Source organism: Phyllobates terribilis, unplaced genomic scaffold (genome assembly GCF_046119375.1).
Source record: "Phyllobates terribilis strain yellow unplaced genomic scaffold, ASM4611937v1 Scaffold_320__1_contigs__length_2182038, whole genome shotgun sequence".
NCBI lineage: Eukaryota > Metazoa > Chordata > Amphibia > Anura > Dendrobatidae > Phyllobates > Phyllobates terribilis.
In genome coordinates, this window is record NW_027363080.1 from 1,801,073 (window position 1) to 1,818,183 (window position 17,111).

Genomic DNA, 17,111 nt, shown 5'->3' on the forward strand with positions numbered 1-17,111 from the left:
CGTGTACCATTTCGTGGGCGTTCCCAATACGAGACTTTGAGCCGTATTTTATGGGGTAAGTAAAAATATCTGAATGATATGTGATGTCATTGTTTTTTGATTAGGTTGGTTCTGTGGATTAGTTACTTGTGTTAATGCAAAAGATTTTATTTTTAATAAAGTAAATGAAGAGGTTTCATTTTCTGTAATATTTGCTTTTTATATAACAGATGACATAACTTGGAAATTTAATAATTCTGCTCCTTCACCCGATGCTCAAGATATCATCACTGAGCTGCTCAGAAAAGATCCAGCATATAGACTTGGGACAGGTAATGTATATAAAAGTATTAATAATAACTTATTACACCTCTGTGACAAGAAAAATGATTACATCCATGAGGATCAGCACTGAAGTGCTCTACTCTACCAGCTTGCGCATTCTCCATTCTTCATGCTATGACTTTCACTATATTCCCTTCACTTTGGCTCTGTTACATCTTCAGTTCAGCTTAACATAAAATGTACAGATATGGAACCATCTCCCTGACAATGTCTGTATATCTTTCTATTGTCTTTTATTTTCTAGGAGGAGCAAATGAGATCAAGATGCATCCATTTCTGGAAAACTTGGACTTTAACAATCTTCTAAGTAAGAAGCCACAGTTCATTCCTCATATTAAGTCAGATGAGGACACCCGCTACTTTGACAGTAAGTAGAATGAGACGTTATCTTCAGAAAGCTGCTGTTTGTCTTGTCTTTCATTTTATGTGACAATCAGTCTCCATAATTATTATAACCTGGTGACTGTCTGTAACTAGTAATCTCTAATAACACTTGTACTTTGCAGCTCGACGTAGCAGATACCAACATAGTGATTTAGATGAGGAAGACTCAAGTGAGGACAATGACTGGCCAGAAATCCAAAAGTTTCTATCATCTTCTCATAGGCTTTCTAAAGTAAGTATGTGACCCAAAAGATCAATAAAACCTATAACTAAGATAAAGTTTAGAACTATACATATATTTTATTTTTCTCCATGCTTTAGCTCTGTTCCATCAATACCAAAATGATGAACAATGAAGAACCCAAGTCACCTCCAGGGTATTCCCCAGAAAACGCAAAACATTCAGACATGTGAGTAAATTACTATTATGTGGTTCAAGTCTGATGTATGTTCAGAACACCAAATGCAAGACAAATGTAACTCAATACTAAATCCAGGATCCATGACCCCTTGATTGCTCATCACCGTGGTTCTGGCTTGTGAGAATGCTGGTGATAAAAGGTGATCATTGAGACCAGCTATTCATTTCCAGATCATTACAGGCTAACATTACTAGTGATTCTCCATTCTTGCTGGGAGTCCTGAGCATTGCATCCCCTCCATGTTATCCAAACGTCCTAACAGGCCTTGCACACAGATGTTCTTCCCTTTTGTATTGTTTTCACTTGTAATTTATATTTTTCTCTTCTACCAAACAGGAAGAAAGAATCTTCCTCTCCTGAATCTGATGGTGACAAGCAGCGTTTCACTGCCAAAGACAGCCAGTCATCCCCATTGTCAGGTATGTACAGGTCTATTGGCCATCCTATTACAGCCTCAGATCAAAAAGTGTAATGTGAACGTGCACATAAAGGCTCAGAAAATTACTACCTATAAAACAAAGTACAGTCCAGCACTTCATGGTGTAAAAAACTCACTCTTTTATATAATGCATTAAGTTATAAGGAGCCATTCAGTCTTCTGCCAAACTGATATTGAATACTGTACCCATGGCTCCATATGAGCCTATACTGATCCTCCTTATGTCCTTAATGTTACACTGATTATAAGGCAACACTGTGGCATCCTGCAAGTAATGTGATGGTAATAAGGCGTCTGTTATTTTTGCACCATAATAGAAAGAATATGTCATATCGTATACATAACATAATCTAAGGGTCTGAGAAATAGATTGCCTTGTGATCTGATTAATATAAAAACTGACAACACATATCAGGCTTTATATTAATCAGTTCACAAGGCAATCTATTTCTCAGACCCTCAGGTTATGTTATGTATATATGACATATTCTCTCTATTATGGTGCAATAATAAATTACGAGGACTACAGGATACATGAATAAGATACCTCTATAAAGATACAAAGCTAATCTTTTAGGTGTTTATAATCTACATCTTTTTCTTGATTCTTGATTAGAACTTCCACTTCAGGGGAGAAGAAAATCTGCATTGAGAAAACAACAAGAAGCAGAAAAAGTAGAAGAGGGGAGAAGTAGAAGAGGTAAGTGTGACCACAAGCTCCATGTTGTGTGATGTCAGTCAGTGAGAAGAAGTCATGTGGAGCAGATGTTCTCTGTCAGTGGTGGGATTGTCACATGTACAATGACTGACAATGACCCCGCACCTCTGTAAGGATAAGACTCCTCTACCGTCCTGCCACAGTGACACCACCGTAGTATCCTCTAATATGGAGTGCCATTACTTACATTAGTTATGTCTCCTCTCATAGGTTCTATCTTCCGTCGGCTGATATCATCCTGCCGGCGAGGATTATCCAGGGCTGCTCATTCCATCAGAGAAAGCTGTATATTTGCAGCCTGTCAGCGGGGCAGCATAAACATCTCGAGAGCAGAAAGACCCCACGTCTAGCACCCTGAAGAGGGTGCAGCATGTCCACCATCAAAGCTGCACCTCTATGGAAGGATTTGTACCATCTGCCTGTGGCCTTCTGACCAGCAAGGAACATCTGCAGAAGAAGAAGGCCCCTCCAAAAACATCTCATCATTCTTCCATGATATTCTTAATTAAAAAAAATCAAATTGAATAATGTTCATTTGCATTTAATGGAATATTACTGACATTCATGGCATATCAGTACTATACGTTATATATGTCTAGTGCGAGGGGTTACAAACAGGAGAATATCCGTTTCATGTCTTAGATTTACCCTATAAACCTTGGCCAAAAGTGGAGGAGAGGACGAGTGATCCTGTTACATCTATGAATGACAGTCAATCCAAGGAAAAACATGTTCTGATCCCTAGATTTTCCAGACACTTGAACCCTTATACCTAAATGTGGCTTTACTTAAGTGTTATCCATAGGAAGCTGTGACGCCTCTACTCGAAAGCCCTTTTCTTTACCCTGGGAGATGGGGGACTCGGAGTTGGGTCCCATGATGGAGAGATGGGGTGCAGCCGTGGCCCAGACCCGACCCATGCTCAGGGCCGTCACAATTAAAAGGATGGTGTGGGCTTATCCGGGTTGAGTGGCTGATTCCAACTACGCCACCTGTGGCACCTGGTGAAGGCCACCAGCGCCGCTGCAGTCCGCTGAGGCATGGTGTTATGGCGGCCCAAAGTTATTACTACTCCCCACAGGCGGAGCAAGGCCTCAGGGCAGAGAGACAGGATGACAGGGGTAGTAGTAGAGGAGTACGGGTGCCGCGTCGTGCGGTGTAGCGCAGAATAAACAGTCCGGAGGCCGTAGGGGTGAACTTCCAAGGCTTTACTCACATTAGAGATGGCAGAAGGAAGGCGACTCCCTGCTCCCCGCGGAGTCCTGCGGTCACCAGGGACGGGGGTCCTACTACCTCCGAGCAAGTCCAGCATTCAATCAGGACCCCGCACCAGAGTGTTCCTGAACTACAGACCGTATCCTTTCCTGTCTGTGTGTGTAGATAGGCCGGGTCTCCCTCTGAACTCCTCTCAGAAAAAGGGCACGGGTGGCAGCTCCGCTCCTTCCGATACCCGGTGGGATCCTCAGGGCCTACCGGGCTTTCCTGACCAGGACATGGAGTAGCAAGGTTGGGTGTCGGGGGCCGGTACCCCTCTTGCAGCCGGACTCCCTCTGAATATATTAGGCTGGCGAGGACAGGTGGCGTATACCGCTCCGTCTGCATCCTCCCTGGGATCCATTTGCTGTGGAGCTACAGGTCCACACAGGATCCACTTTCAGGGTAGGAGATCACAGTACATGACAGCCAGGCAAGATGACTAACCAGGACCGTCAAAGACCGGACTACCAGGACCAGCGAAAGACTAGATTCCCAGGTCCAGCGAAAAGACCACGAACCAAGATGGCTTTTTATTAAATATGAATTTTAAGATGTCACTAAATTGTAAGTCCTCCACCCTCACCCACTAACTGGTTCCCATAACTCTTGGTTCCCCAGTATCCGTGTAACCAGGAGGGCAGCACCTAGTGCATACTAGCCCCCTCTGGTGGAGAAATATGGTGTTGGATGCTAAGGTTGGGTCCCGACCATGACACTGTTCTTACCTCAGAGGAGGGACACTACACTCCATTAAAGAAGTGCAGCATCCCTGTGGCAGTCGAACCCTCAGGGGCGCCACAAAGCAGTTCCTGTGCTGTACATCCTGGGGTTCGCAGCAGCCACATTCCCCATATCCACCTAATAAGACATACTGTACTCCAGTCATATGAATTCACTTCTGGGAAAAAGCCTTTAAACTAGGGCTGTGGGGTCAGTAAGCCAAACTTCCATCTATAATAATTACGAATAAAAAATGTACTGCAACAAATAAGAGTAAATATTCAGCAATTTATACATGAAAATAATTTATATTATACAATATTAACAATATAGACGTTTTTACATTTTTCTTCATGCAGCTGGAATAGGTACCTTCTTCTGATACTAACTCCACAGTCCAGCTTTTTATTCTTTCCTGCTCCCCAACATTAAAATTACAGCATTTATGATGAGTTTACCTACGATAAAAATTACAGACCTCTCCATGCTCTGTAGGTGGGAAAACTTGCAAAATTATCAGTGTATCAAATACTTATTTTCCCCACTGTATATATTTTATTTTATAGGCATCCTCTGCATAAAAATAAGAAATCATACTCACACGTATTACTCCAAGACAGTATAGTCCTCCATACAGTATTATGGGCACCACATAGTCCTCCATACAGTATTATGGGCACCACATAGTCCTCCATACAGTATTATGGACCCCATATAAGGCTCCATATAGAATAATGGACCCTATATAATGCTCCATGCAGAATAATGGGCCCCATATATTGCTCCGTACAGTATTATGGGCCCCCATATATTGCTCCATACAGAATAATGGACCCATATAATGCTCCAGATGGAATACTGGCCCCCATATAATGCTCCAAACAGAATGCTGGCCCCCCATAATGCTTCATACAGAATAATGGACCCCATATAATGCTCTTTACAGAATAATGGGCCCTGTATATTGCTCTGTACAGTATTATGGGCCCCATATATTGCTCCATACAGAGTCTGTATCAGGAGTGTAGCAGGCAGAGTCTGTATCAGATGTACAGCAGGCAGAGTCTGTATCAGGAGTGCAGCAGGCAGAGTCTGTATCAGAATGCAGCAGGTGTTGAGGGAGGGCAATAACCCTTCACGGTTGACCAAGTGAGTGTCAAATTATTATGTTGATTGCAATCCCCAGAAAACAAAACGGAAACAATGTTCTGTATTGGGAGGATTCAAAGAATCTCTGATCCCGTTTATTTTGCTTAGCATTTTATATTGTTTTGAATATTTTAATAGCCAATCAACTCTGCAGCCATACTACAGTACTATAGGCTAACCAATGTTAGTACAATTATTACGGAAACACATATTTGGTCATATTATCATCGTTAGTTCGAAGCACTATGGAAATTGTACAAGGTCAATCTGGGCCTAAACTAGTTAGATAACAGGAGCGGAGTGTCTGACAAAATATAAAATGTTCTTGTGAGAAAAAGTTAGTGTGGGAAAGTTCCATGGGAAGAGAAAGAAAGAAGTATGTTATGCAATGAGTGATAATAACATGATTTTAAAGCAAGCAGACAAAATGTAGTTGCTCTAGCATGAGTATCAATATGTCCTTTTCATTCCCCCCTAAAAATTATGTTATTATCAACAACAGAGGTGTTATCCCAGGGTCATGCTTTGAGCCTGAGTTACATTGGTCTTCACTCAATTAGTGCCCTTGTTACCAATCGAGGCTGTCGCGGCATGTCCATCCCCCCTTGTTTGTTGACATAATCATAAAGCTCTGATCTTCAGACGTGAGGTTGGTCGGGGCATGCGGGTAAAGGTCATCTAAAGGTCATCATTCCCTTGTCGTTCAGGTCCTCAATGCTGGTTACATCTGGGAGGTCCGTGTACAGTAGCACTGGATGTCGGTTTACAGCGTCCTCCTTGCTCTCTGATGACTGGCAGGTTTTCTTCATGCAAAATGGGATACAATAAAAGACTAGTTTTAGTAAGACATATATTAACAAGATGCAAGCAGCAATATGCAACACTCCTTGTAATATTCCAGAAATCCACCCACCAATCCCTTTAAACCAATTAGCAGGATTTAAAAAGGAAAATGTATCAGACCACCAATGGTCTTTGGTCAATTCGTTATGTTTGTTATATTCTTCCCTGAGTTTCCTAATGTCTTCCATTTTAGTCTTTAACCGTATGGTAGAGTCGGGGTCAATATAGTGACAACAGGCTGGGCCTATAACCTGACACATCCCTCCTTGAGCTGCTGTCTAATAGTCCAGCACTAAAGTATGTTGATTGGCCACTATAATAAGTTGATTCTGCACTGCAACAGTAGTATTAATTACTTCCAAAATATTCCAAATCTGGTCATCTAAGTAATCAGTGACTTCCACTAATTTGTCCCACATTTGTGTTACCATAGGGTAGAGGAAGACAGTACTGACTATCTTATTGGGTATACCCATTTGTACTAAATGAGGTCTTCCTGATGGGCGTGGGGTGTTGTCTTTGGCACGTTTATAGATGGTATGAAGAGGGATGGCTCTCATATCTACTTTACTATGGGGAATAAGATAAGTGGCTGGAGTTAGCCGGGCCAACGTACAAGTCCCCCCTACTCCGACTGGGAGCCATTTATACGCATTATTCCCACAGACCCAATATTTGGCTGATGGTAGATCCCATAAAGCAGAATGCTGTAATACTAACTTATGTACCAAATCGATAAAAACTGTGTTATTTGATAGCATACACCATGAAGGCATTTGTCCCAGGGGGCTACAATATCCAACTTCTGGATTACCACATGTTGGATCACTAGACTTATATTCAGAAAATTCATGTTTTACTGCTGTTGCGGTTGTCAGGAGCACTTGGTATGGTCTGTCATGCAATGGTTCTAGTCCGTGTCTCCGAACATGCTTCTTCACATACACATAATCTCCGGGATTAAGGATATGACAACCTTCTGCATCAGCTGGATCTGGAATAGAAGATGATACTAACGCATGGGTGTTAGTTAAGGCTTTGGCAAGCTGAATCACATATTGCACAACATAATATGTTTCTTCTGATAATTGTTGTGGGGTAAATCGAGCTATAGCTGGTTGTGACCTAAATAATATCTCATAGGGTGACAATTTGTGTTTCCCTATGGGGGTGGTGCATATGTGATATAGTACAATGGGAAGGAGCTCAGGCCACTGGGCCGTAGTCTCCTGCATCATTTTGGTTAACTGCCTTTTCAGTGTGCCATTCAATCTCTCCACCTTGCCGCTTGACTGTGGATGATAAGGAGTATGCAGCGCCACTGTTGATCCGATCATGGTAAGTATTTCTTGATATACACATGAGGAAAAGGCTGGTCCTTGATCACTTTCAATAATTTCTGGAACTCCATACCGGCAAACAACTTCAGAGACCAGCTTCTTGGCGGTAGTCTTGGCAGTCATGTTTGGAACGGCGAATGCTTCTGGCTAACTGGAAAACATATCCACTACCACTAAGCAGTATTCATATCATCCTGCTTTAGGGAGAGTGATGTGCAATCGTTGGAACGGATACTCTGGTTTGGCAAGGTGTTTTGTCGGTACATTCTGTAATCTACCTGGGTTGCAGGTTTGGCATATTGTGCAACCTTTGTTCTGTGCACTTAACACGGTGGAAATTCCTGGAGCCCAATAGAGTTTCTGTACCAGTAGCAAAGTTTGATTCTTCCCTCGATGTACCGGTCCATGGGCCTAGGCCGCAACGGCTGGATACAGGAGTCGAGGCAAACAGTACAGTTGTTCCTTCTTCCATAGCCCATCTATCAATTTAGCACCCGCCTCCTTCCACGACTGGCGTTCTTCTTTAGAGACTTTCTGCTGTGTGGAGCGTAGCTTTGTGATTGGAGGGACCGGTTGATGCTCTCTTGACATAAAAGTAATTGAAATAACCAGGCTTCATCTCCTCCGCTATTTCTACATATCCTTCATCACAAATCTCATGTGCGACTTTCCTGAACTTCTCAGCGTCTTCCAACAATCCACAGTCAACTAATCTACCCCTTTGCTGCCGGATGCCTTCATCCCACAACACAGGCTGAAGCCTCCCCTCCACAGGAAAATTTAACACCTTAAACACTTTTGGTGCATTCTTAAAAGATCTTTTCCCCTCTCGACTGACCATGATATTCATCACATCCTCTCCCTCCTGTCTCTCTCTCTTCCCTCCTGTCTCTCTCTTTCTCTCCCTCTCCCTCCTCCAGGGGAGACAAATTCTTTCTGCTCCACGGAAACATTGATTAATCACTACAACTGACAAAAATATCCTTAATTTGTGCACAGCACGAGTCCAGACCTCAGCTGCTGTTTCACTGACTTTATTTCACCCCTTCCCGTCGGGGAGTCTCGAATGGCCAGATGAAAGGAGGAGAACTCTCGTCCGCAGTTCTCCAGACACTAGATATATGTATATCTGTGTGAGTGTCCTACCCAATCTTCGATCACCCGCCCTGAACAGGTTTACCCCAAACGGTTTAGGGGAAAGAAGGAGAGCTCTTGCCTGCAGCTCTCCGGACACTAGATATACATATATCTGGGTGCGTGCCCTACCCAATCTTCGATCACCTGCCGCGACCGAACCTAACAGTGTTCAGTCTCCTAAGGATTTTTGTCAGAAGTTGAGAAAGATTCACACAATATTCACTTGTCAATCCGAGGTGATACTGCTTTGAAAGTAAATAATATCAGACCCCTAATGGGACTACACCCCTTATAGTCTCACCTTTGACTATATCCAACCAAGACGTCCGAAGATGCTGCAAACAACCACACACCACGTGGAAACCACGCCAAACGGTCAGTGTCACTAGAAAAGAACTTGTGCACTTACCGTGGCTTTTTGTGGGGGATGATCAGTCCCAATTCCAGTGGGGGAGGCTGAAAGCAGGTCTCTCTTTGTGGACGTCCAGAGGTGGAGGGGCGTCCCTGGTTAGGGATCCGAGTCAGGGCTCCAGCTGTTGAGGGAGGACAATAACCCTTCACGGTTGACCAAGTGAGTGTCAAATTATTATGTTGATTCAAATCCACAGATAACCAAACGGTAACAATGTTCTGTATTGGGAGGATTCAAAGAATCTCTGATCCCATTTATTTTGCTTAGCATTTCATATTGTTTTGAGTATTTTAATAGCCAATCAACTCTGCAGCCATACTACAGTACTATAGGCTAACCAATGTTAGTATAATTATTACGGAAACACATATATGGTCATATTATCATCGTTAGTTCGAAGCACTATGGAAATTTTACAAGGTCAATCCTGGCCTAAACTAGTTAGATAACAGGAGCGGGAGTCTGACAAAATGTTCTTGAGATAAAAAGTTAGTGTGAGAAAGTACCATGGGAAGAGAAAGAAAGAAGTATGTTATGCAAGGAGTGATAATAACATGATTTTAAAGCAAGCAGACAAAATGGAGTTGCTCTAGCATGAGTATCAATATGTCCCTTACACAGGTAGAGTCTGTATCAGAGTGCAGCAGGCAGAGTCTATATCAGGAATGCAGCAGGCAGAGTCTGTATCAGGAGTGCAGCAGGCAGAGTCTGTAACAGAGTGCAGCAGGCAGAGTCTGTATCAGGAGTGCAGCAGGCAGAGTCTGTATCAGGAGTGCAGCAGGCCGAGTCTGTATCAGGAGTGCAGCAGGCAGAGTCTGTATCAGGAGTGCAGCAGGCAGAGTCTGTAGCAGAGTACAGAAGGCAGAGTCTCTATCAGAGTGCAGCAGGCAGAGTCTGTAACAGGAGTGCAGCAGGCAGAGTCTGTATCAGGAGTGCAGCAGGCAGAGTCTGTAGCAGAGTACAGCAGGCAGAGTCTGTATCAGGAGTGCAGCAGGCAGAGTCTGTATTGGGAGTGCAGCAGGCAGAGTCTGTATCAGGAGTGCTGCAGGCAGAGTCTGTATCAGGAGTGTAGCAAGGACTGGTACGCAACATTACACAACTTAGACTGCAGAACAGGAAGGTTCCACTACAACCAACCCAATAGATGAAGACCCAATCAGGATTCCCCACATTTAAAAAAATTTGTGGCAGATCACTTATTTCACTACTGTACAAATAGTGTAAATAAAACCCACACCTCTTCCAGTACAGCCAACCCAGGAGATGGAGACCTAACCAGGAGTGTTCACATTGCCCTAAATGAGGGCCTAACACCACCGAAGTGTCATCAATGTCATCAGACTACAAGTAGTTTAACACAGACTCATACCTGTCCCACTACAGCCAACCCAGGAGATGCAGACTCAATCAGAAGTGTTTACATTTTAAAAAATAGGGCCTAAGACCACCATTTCCGTGGCCAACAGATTGGAGATGGTGGAGTTCAACCTCTTAGCTTTTTCATGTGTAGGATGAAACAATCTTTTACGTGACCACAACAGCGGGATTGAGGGCTGGCTGCAGTGCTGAGAGAGGGCAGAGTACAGTGAAACGGACAAACCGATAGACTGTGAGTGAGGTGCAGGCGAAGATGTTATGGTGGATGGAGAAACGTGTGGTGTGATCAGAGAAACAAACACAGCAGGCATGTCTGCTTCACTTACAGCTGACGGGTTGTCACTCAGCCTAACTGCAGCGGGTATACAGCTGGTTCTGTTGGACACCTGCGTGACACCAATTGGCACGGTAACAGAGGAGGAGGAAGAAGCAGCAGAGGTGTTTGATGGGGCAGCTGATGGTTGTTTATTGAAAATCAATTTAGAGTTTATTACGTTTACGTACCCGTTTGGGGAGAATAATATCTGCACCAAATGCTCAATTTCACTACAGTATAACTATAGAAATGCATGGAGACCAAACCTCTTCCACTACAGTCAACCCAATGGATGGAGACCCATTCAGGATTCCCCACATTTCCAAAAATTAGTGGCAGACGCCAGCAAAGTGTAATCAATTTCACTATAGTAGAAATAGTGTGAATGAGACCCACAACTCTTCCTGTACAGACAACCCAAGAGATGGATACGTAACCAGGAGTGTTCACATTGCCCTAAATGAAGGCGTAACAAACACCACCGAAGTGGCATCAATTTCACTAGAGTATAAGTATTGCAAAGGAGGCCAAAATCAGTTCCTCTACAGCCAACCCAATAGATGGAGACCCAATCATGATTCTCCACATTTCAAAAAATTTGTGGCAGACACTTGCAATGTCTCATCAATTTCACTACAGTAGAAATAGTGTAAATAAGACCCACACATATTCCAGTACAGCCAACCCAGGAGATGGAGACCTAACCAGGAGTGTTCACATTGCCCTAAATGAGGGCCTAACACCACCAAAGTGGCATCAATGTCATCAGACTACAAGTAGTTTAACGCAGACCCAAACCTGTCCTACTACAGCCAACCCAATGGATGGAGACACAATCAGAATTCTCCACATTGCCCAAAATTAGGGCCTAAGACCTGCAGCAGCAGCAAGAACAGACACAGAAGCCATATCCCAGGCTGCAATTTCAAGAGATCAATGCAGCACACTCAAAATGACAACATCGCCTACTCTGTACAGTCTGCAATTGGGGTGCAAAAGTCCTTGGAGATTCATAACTTGTTCATCTTGATGAAAGTTAGGCTGTCTACACATTCAGGGGACAGCCGGGTGTGCTTATCCATCAAGACGCTACCAGCAGCGCTGAAGACATGTTCAGAGAGAACACTGGCTGCCGGGCATGATAAGACCTCCAAGGCATGAGAGGCGAGCTCAGGCCATTCATCCATTTTTGAAGACCAAAATGGAAAAGGGTCCAAGCCCTCCCTGATGGTATTGATATTGAACTATAGATACTCCTGCACCATCCTCTCCAGTCGTTCACTACGTGTCAGACTTGTACTCTGTTGTGCTGGCGCCTGAGCTGGAGCAAAAAATGTGTGAAAGGACTCCCAAAAATTGCTTCTGCCACTTACTCTGCTGCTGCTGCTAATGTTTTGGTGTTGACGAACTGACGTGCCGGAGGTTGAAAAACTACAGCTGTGATGCACACTGTGTGCCCAACTGTTACCTTGGGGAAAACCTTTATTAAGGTTGCTTAAAAGCTTGTTTCGATACTCCAACATAAGCGGGGCCCTTTCCAGGGTGGGAAGCATCTGGCAAAATTGACTCTTATAACGTGGATCTAACAAAGTGGCAACCCAGTAGTCAGCATTATTTCAAATCCTAACTATTCGGGGATCATGTTGCATCAAGAAGGCACTCATATGTCTGGCTCTTCCTGGAGGTCCAAAGCCAGGCTGTATTGTGGGTTGTGTGACACTGATGTTTGTTTCCTCCGTCCCCTCCTGCCAACCACCTTCAAGCAAGAGGGGATGATTATCCTCTTCATCCTCTGACAGCTACTTGCCCATCACCTCTTCCTCCTCCATTAGTTCCTCAGCTCTTGCACCTTCACTTACAGTTTGCCTGGTATCACCAAACCCCCTCGATTGCTGTAATCCACCGTCACTTGGCATCCGCCTGTGTGATGACAGTCTGGAAATTCGAGACATTGGTATGCCTTCCGCATCCTCCTCTTCTTCTGGGGCCACCACCTCCTGCCGCAGGTTATTCAAAGATTGCTCCAGTATGTATATGACCGGAATAGTGATGCTGATGACGGCATCGTCAGCGCTAACCAGTTTAGTAGCCATTTCCAAACCGTGCAGAAAGGTGCAGAGGTCCTTAATCTGTTCCCACTCCGTAAACGTGATATGCCCTAAGTTCATACTGCCTTGCCCCAAGCTATACGTCATGACATACTGCGTCAGAGCTCGTTGCTGCAGGCACAGTCGCTACAACATGTACAGAGTAGAATTCCACCACATCGGCACATCAAAGATCAACCTGTTAACTGGCAGGGACAAAGACCTCTGTATCAATGCAAGTCGATGACATGAGGGGTGCGAACAGCGGAAGTGAGCGCACAGCTTCTGTACTTTGTGACGCAGCTCATCCAGGCCAGGATAGTGGCGGAGAAATCGCTGTAACACCAGGTTGAGGATGTGAGCCATGCAAGGCACTTGTGTGAGCTTGCCTCGGACTTGGGCCACTAACGGGTTCGCACCGTTATCGCATACGGCCTTCCCTGGCTCTAGGTTCAGTGTAGACAGCCATTGCTCAAACTGAGCCTGGTGAGCTGCCCACAACTCTTCACCTGCATGACTGCGATCTCCAAGGTATATTAATTTGAAGACTGCCTGATAACTGTGAGCCCTGATTGCGCAGTACGGAGGTGGCGTGTATTCGCTCTGCACCCTTGGAATGCGTGTCTCATTAAGGCAGAGGTTGAGTGCACAGGTGGAGGCCCTAGAGGAGGTGGAGGACGCAGAAGCAGCGGAGAAAGTGGGAAATACAGAGGTTTCTTCTACAAGCCTAGGGGATTACAAGATTTGTGGAGCAGCCCCTTCCCGCCTGCCCCCACAGCCTCCAGAGTCACCCAGTGCCCAGTCAGCGAGATGTAAACACCTTGGCAATGCTTACTCGTCCAGGTATCTGTGGTGAAATTCACCCTGGCACATGTAGATTTAGAAAAGGAACGGGTTATGTTGTCAGCTTTCTTAGAGAAGTAATGGTGACTGGGCAACTGGTACTGGGGGACTGTGATGGCCATCAGTTTTCAGAAACCGTCTGTATCTACCAGGCAGAAAGGCAGCATTTCCGTGGCTAACAGTTTGGAGATGGTGGAGTTCAACCTCTTAGCTTTGTCATGCGTAGGATGAAACAATCTTTTACATGACCACAATTGCGGGACCGAGGGCTGGCTAAGGTGCTGAGAGAGGGCGGAGTATGGTGAACCAGAAAAACTGGTGGAGCGTGAGGTGCAGATGTTACGGTGGATTGAGAAACATGCGATGTGCTCGGTGAAAGAAACACAGCAGGCGTGTCCGTTTCTGTTACAGCTGACGGGCTGTCACTCAGCCTGACTGGAGCGGGTAAAGAACCGGAGGTTCTGCGATGGGAGACCTGCGTGACAATATTTGGCACGGTAACAGATGAGGAGGAAGAAGCAGTGTATGCGTTTGATGGGGCAGCTGATGGTTGTTGAGGTGCTCTGGCCCGCATTTCAGCGCGGTAAGATTCCCAGCGTAAAGAATGTTGTTTGAGTATGTGAACGTTCATGCATGTAGTAGTCAAATTATTGCATTTTTCCCTCTACTAAGTTTTTTATTGCAAAGATTGCAGATAACGTGAGTTGGCTCATCCTTTGCAGTGACTGCTGACTGCTGGCCACAGCCACGATTGTGGCTAAGGATGCAGTTCTCCTCGAGCTTGCATCACTCCGTGTCTGCGCTGTACGGTGAAATGTAACCTCCTCGTCTTCCTCCTCCACCTCCTCAGATGAGCTACTCGGCTGCGCGACTTTGGGTTCACATCAAGTAGGATCTTCAACCTCATCATCATTCAATGTGTTAACCCATTCCTTGCCCTCAGAGTGACCCCTCTCTTCTTGTTGCCCTGACAGCACAGTACAGTCCGCATAAGCCACAGGTATCTGAGTTTCATTGGGATCACCTCCCTCCCCTATGGTTAACGTCTGGTGATGAGGGTCAGGAACCTGCTCGGACCCTACTTCGTCCTGCCCCGAATCCAAGTAAAAAAAATTTTGGGCATCGGTGCAGATGCTTTCCTCCCCTTTACTTTGTGACTGTTTGGAGTACACGTCTGATGCCCATGGTATAGAATGGGTGAAGAGTTCTACAGACTCGCCCATCTGTGGTTGGCTACAGTCAGTTGGGCAGTTGGCCAGTTGTGACGCGGGGGGATGCATGGGTAATTGGGGTGCCACCTCTATGGACTGTACTGCGTGTGATGTTGAGGTGGAGGAAGATGAGGAGAGGGCACTGGAAGCAGAGCTTGCCATCCACTGGAGCACCTGCTCTTTCTGAGCCTTATCAACAAGGCGTATCGCTGTGCGGCTGCCAAAGGGAGGGAGTGCAGTAGGCCACCCACTAACATAAGTTGTCAGTTGTCTTTGGATAGGACCTGTTTGTGTTGGTTCACTAGTGCTTTCACTAACATTATCACGTACCCCACGTACACGTTGAACACCAAGCTTATTCCCCCTTCCACCACGCCCTCTCTTTTTCACACTCATGTTGGTCAGATACAGTGGTAGGAGCACGCAATTAACTAAAGAAAATATATTTTTTTCTGTGAAATAGCTCAGCACACATCTGAGTTTCAGCGACACTAAATGACAAGGTTAGATATGGCCTGCCATATAATGTTGCTAAACAACAAAGGAGATTTGTTACTGTGCATGAGGCCGAAAAAACCTATGAGATATTCTCCAAACAATTTCAAACTGAGATGTCCCCTGCTGTATTACTTTAGGAACAGAAGAAATTTTTTTTGGAATGTGGATGAGGCCAGTATCACATAGAATATATGCTCCAAAATATTTCAAACTCAGATTTAGCCAGCTGTACTACTTTACTCAGAGCAAAAAATACTTTTTGGGTTACTCTGCATAAGCTCTGCGTCCAGCTGACTTTGACCGCCACTGATGTAGTAGCTTGCTTATAGCTCTGTATGACTTTTGGCACAGGAATATTTTTGGACTGGGCCTAGTAAGAGAAGTTTTTATTTTTTTACTGTGAAACCAGGACAAGTTCAACGCCACTGAAATAGGATCTGCCTTTTAGTAGACTGGATCAACTTTGCCACAATAAAAAAACCTTTGGTGGACTCTGCCTGCCAACCAAAAATATATATAGGTTTGACTCTGCGTACAAGCTGAATTTGACCACCACTGACGAAGTAGCTGGCTTATAGCACTGTATGACTTTTGGCACAGGAAAAAATATTTTTTGGACTGGGCGTAGCAAGAGAAAAAATGCATTTTTTTACTCTGAAACCAACTGAAGTTCAACGCCACTAAAATAGTATCTGCCACTAGAAAAAACTTTAGTGCACACAGCTTTCAATATCACAATAGCAACAGAAAAAAAACAGATTTAGTGCTCTGCAATAAGAAGCTCTGCAGACTGTGCAGAGCACAATTTCCACCCCACTAAATGAAAAGGTGCACTGCGCTTGCTTCATCACATTAGCAAGCGCAAAAGAAGATTCAAGGTATAGTGAGACATGGAGCTCTATACCAGCGGTGCTCAGCACTGTTGTATGGCATGGGCCCTCTGTTTCTGTCAGAATCTCAGTACTTGCAGAAGAACACCAAAAATATGCTGCACCAGCGGTTGCAGAGGTACACAGGCCAGGAATTATCTACACTATCTGACTACCACACAAGCGCCCATCTATCTAGCTAATATCTCTCATTACACAGGAGAACACTGAGCTGCGTCTGTCTCCAGCAGTGACATGGACATAATGGCGCTGAGGGAACATGGCCGCTTTTTATATTGAGAGGACATGTAGAAGCCCTTAAGTCTGGACAGTGTTGATGCTTCCTGCGCTATGATTGGCTGACCGCACTTTCCTCAGTTAAAGTTACCGCCTACAGAAAAAGAAAAAAAACATTGCGCCACTGATCTGACCTGATCTAAGCTCTCCACAGCCCCCACACTCACCTGGCACATGTCACTGCTCATCATACACTTGCACTATGCTAACAAAACTGTTCAAAACGCCGTGGTTGCCCTGTATTTGCGGTCCCGTGCAAATTCATCAAACTTTTCCGATTTTAAGAAAAATTGCTTGCCTTTGCAGTCACAAATCCGAATGTGCCATATTTGTGCCAAATTTGAAACTTTCGAACATTCGCCAAACAAATTTGCTCAACACTAGTCATAAGGGTAAAGGGAAAAATGAGGAAGAATAGGTCATGCATTCTCAATATTTTCCACTAGAGGTCAGTGTTGTTTTAATTCA

General features: G+C 44.6%; 1 protein-coding gene across 1 annotated transcript in view; it reads left to right on the forward strand.

Annotated features, from left to right (window-relative positions):
- Positions 1-17,111, forward strand: part of LOC141221131 (uncharacterized) — a 117,720-nt gene that overhangs the window by 17,373 nt on the left and 83,236 nt on the right. Inside the window, exons 5-7 of the mRNA XM_073666481.1 lie at positions 569-662; positions 1,467-1,549; positions 2,186-2,269. Of these exons, the coding sequence (XP_073522582.1) occupies positions 569-662; positions 1,467-1,549; positions 2,186-2,269 (261 nt within the window). The remainder of the gene's footprint in view (positions 1-568; positions 663-1,466; positions 1,550-2,185; positions 2,270-17,111) is intronic.